We start from the raw sequence: 2,425 nt of genomic DNA, 5'->3' as shown, positions 1-2,425 counted from the left end.
TTTTTTTTTTTTTTTTTTTTTTTTTTTTTTTTTTTTTTTTTTTTTTTTTTTTTTTTTTTTTTTTTTTTTTTTTTTTTTTTTTTTGTGCGGGTAAGAAATCAAGCATTCATGGTGAAAATATGAAAGAAAATCAAGGACATACAAAAGCAAGCCCACCAACAAAAGGGAGTCTAAAAGCTAACTATAAAAATGGATTTCAATCCAATAAAATCAAACCAAGATCATAACGACAAAAGGGACTAGTAACAGACGCCCACAAAGACACACGAAACCTTATCACATCTCGAACTTCATCACAAGACATCTCAACCTCGCTAAAAGTTTAATTATTTTGTTCGCGCTAAATACCCTCACAAAATAGCAAATAAACTAGCACGCCACAAAACATTGTCCTTATCACAGAAAGGCAACCCTAGAAGCGCCTCGTCCACAAAAACCAAAAAATATAATTTCAAGCCAAACATAACCCAAATGAAGTCAACCACGATCCCAAAGAGACGGGGCAAATTGGCAACCCCACAATAGATAATAGAGATCTTTTGTCAGGCGCCAGCAGAGAATTCATCATTGCAGGAACAACACTAAGGGAACTACAAAATTAGGGAACTATAATCTAACATCCCTTCTCCCTTGAACCATGTGCTGATCACCAAGAATAGAAAGAAGAATCACCACCTCAAATGCCTCCATATTGAAGGAGAATGCCAAAACCCCAAAGACAGAGGTGGGGAAGGATTAGAGCATAGTACTAGTAAATTGACTATCCAAAGCACTATAACCAAACTCAAAATCATAATAATTCAGCAACAACCTTCTGGAGTTTCTCAAGAACAGGAATGGCGTCTGATTCAATTTTCTTTCCAATAGAAACTTCACTAGTGATTTTGCTGCACAAGAGGTTGTCCTGCCATCAACAAAAATAATTCGTTAAGATTTCCAAACGCTTAGTAAAAAACATCAAATCCATAGTGAAAGGGATTGTCAACTTACTTTAACTTTATGAAATTCCTCGAGATTTGTGGCCATTGTTTCCCATTGAATGCTAAACTTTGGAAGGGAAAAACTTCCCCTCTGTTTACCTTTTGTCTTTTTCTCACATTTGATAGCTTCCCTGTATAGTCTATAACCAACAAATGGATTTCCATCATACCTAGCATCACAGTAAGAATTACTAATACATTTGAACATCAGAATTCAGAAATTAGATGAGATCTAAAAACTAAGACAATTACCAATAAGAAACTTTATTTCCATCTCCTCCAAATCTATCTTTCTGGAAGCAAGACATTTGAGTTCTATCTTTCACGCAGTCGCTAATATAAGATATTGTATCATCTTGCTGCAAATGAGGGAAAAAAATATCATTCATAGTGAGAAGATACTTCGATAAGATTTAGATGAAGAAAGACGTAAACAAAAAGGAAGAAAAAAAATTATAGAACAAAATCTTTTAATACGAAAAAAAAGTTATATAACATAATCCAAAATAGTTCACATATAATGCAGTCTCCAAATGCCCACCCAAATTCATTCCAAATAACACTAGGTCATATTAATCAAAGGTCTGAAGCATAGTGGTATAAGAAGAATGAATGGTCATACAGTATGCAATTAAATAGAAGAAAGATACAAAACAATACATCAGCTCGAATTTCACAAAGAGCTTTCAGAAGCAGCAAGCGTTCCTTAGGATCTAGTTTCTTGTAATTTGATATCTCCTCTCTGTGAATGAAGAAATCGAATGAAGATAGAATTAATACATTTTCAGAATCGTATATATACGCAATACAAGTAGTAAGTAAACATTATTGCTACCCCTTAAAAGCCTTGATTGGAATCTCCCCTTCAGCAACCTGTAACAAATACACATATGGGTTATTCTTATGCTACTGACTCGGGGCGAAAAATAAAAACTAAAGAAAGCACGACAGTATGAATAGTAACATACCCATGGCCACCATGCCACGAGCTTCTTACAGAGAACAGTCACCCATGCATCAGAACCATTTAACATTTTACTTACAGGTGGTATGCCCTGATAACATAATCAGCACATCAGTGATAATAAAGGATTCTATAAATCCACAAGCCTTGTCCAAGGCACCACAAGAGATGGGTTTTCACTTCTAAGTTATAACTAGACGTTTAGTAACTACAACAAAGCAAAATAATGATGTTTTCATTGGTGTAGTAAGAATTTTCATTAAAAACAAGACCATTAAGATAGGAAAAATGGCGACAAAACACTCCATCCCAATTCACAATGAAAGACATCAATTATCGACACGCTAACAAACACGAGGGATGATGAAGATGCGTGCATGATATTCATATGACCAAATAGAAAAGCAAATGCATGATCCAGTGAACGAGCTAATAGTTAAGTTGATGGCCACCAAAAAAAAAAAAAAAAAAAAAAAAAAAA

The 2,425-nt window shown here is 34.3% G+C and overlaps 1 protein-coding gene across 2 annotated transcripts in view; it reads right to left on the bottom strand.

Moving 5' to 3' along the window:
- LOC111481019 (DDT domain-containing protein DDR4-like) overlaps window positions 1–2,425 on the bottom strand; it is a 6,098-nt gene that overhangs the window by 2,613 nt on the left and 1,060 nt on the right. For both annotated transcript variants that reach the window (XM_023126290.1, XM_023126289.1), the window contains 6 exons: window positions 1,949–2,035; window positions 1,816–1,853; window positions 1,641–1,722; window positions 1,233–1,339; window positions 991–1,150; window positions 812–904 (listed from right to left, as the gene is read on the bottom strand). In XM_023126290.1, coding sequence (XP_022982058.1) covers window positions 812–904; window positions 991–1,150; window positions 1,233–1,339; window positions 1,641–1,722; window positions 1,816–1,853; window positions 1,949–2,035 — 567 coding nt within the window. The remainder of the gene's footprint in view (window positions 1–811; window positions 905–990; window positions 1,151–1,232; window positions 1,340–1,640; window positions 1,723–1,815; window positions 1,854–1,948; window positions 2,036–2,425) is intronic.

The sequence above is a fragment of the Cucurbita maxima genome, unplaced genomic scaffold (genome assembly GCF_002738345.1).
Source record: "Cucurbita maxima cultivar Rimu unplaced genomic scaffold, Cmax_1.0 Cma_Scf00006, whole genome shotgun sequence".
Classification (NCBI taxonomy): Eukaryota; Viridiplantae; Streptophyta; class Magnoliopsida; order Cucurbitales; family Cucurbitaceae; genus Cucurbita; species Cucurbita maxima.
Note: the sequence above shows the minus strand (reverse complement) of the source record. Positions and strands in the feature narration are given on the sequence as shown.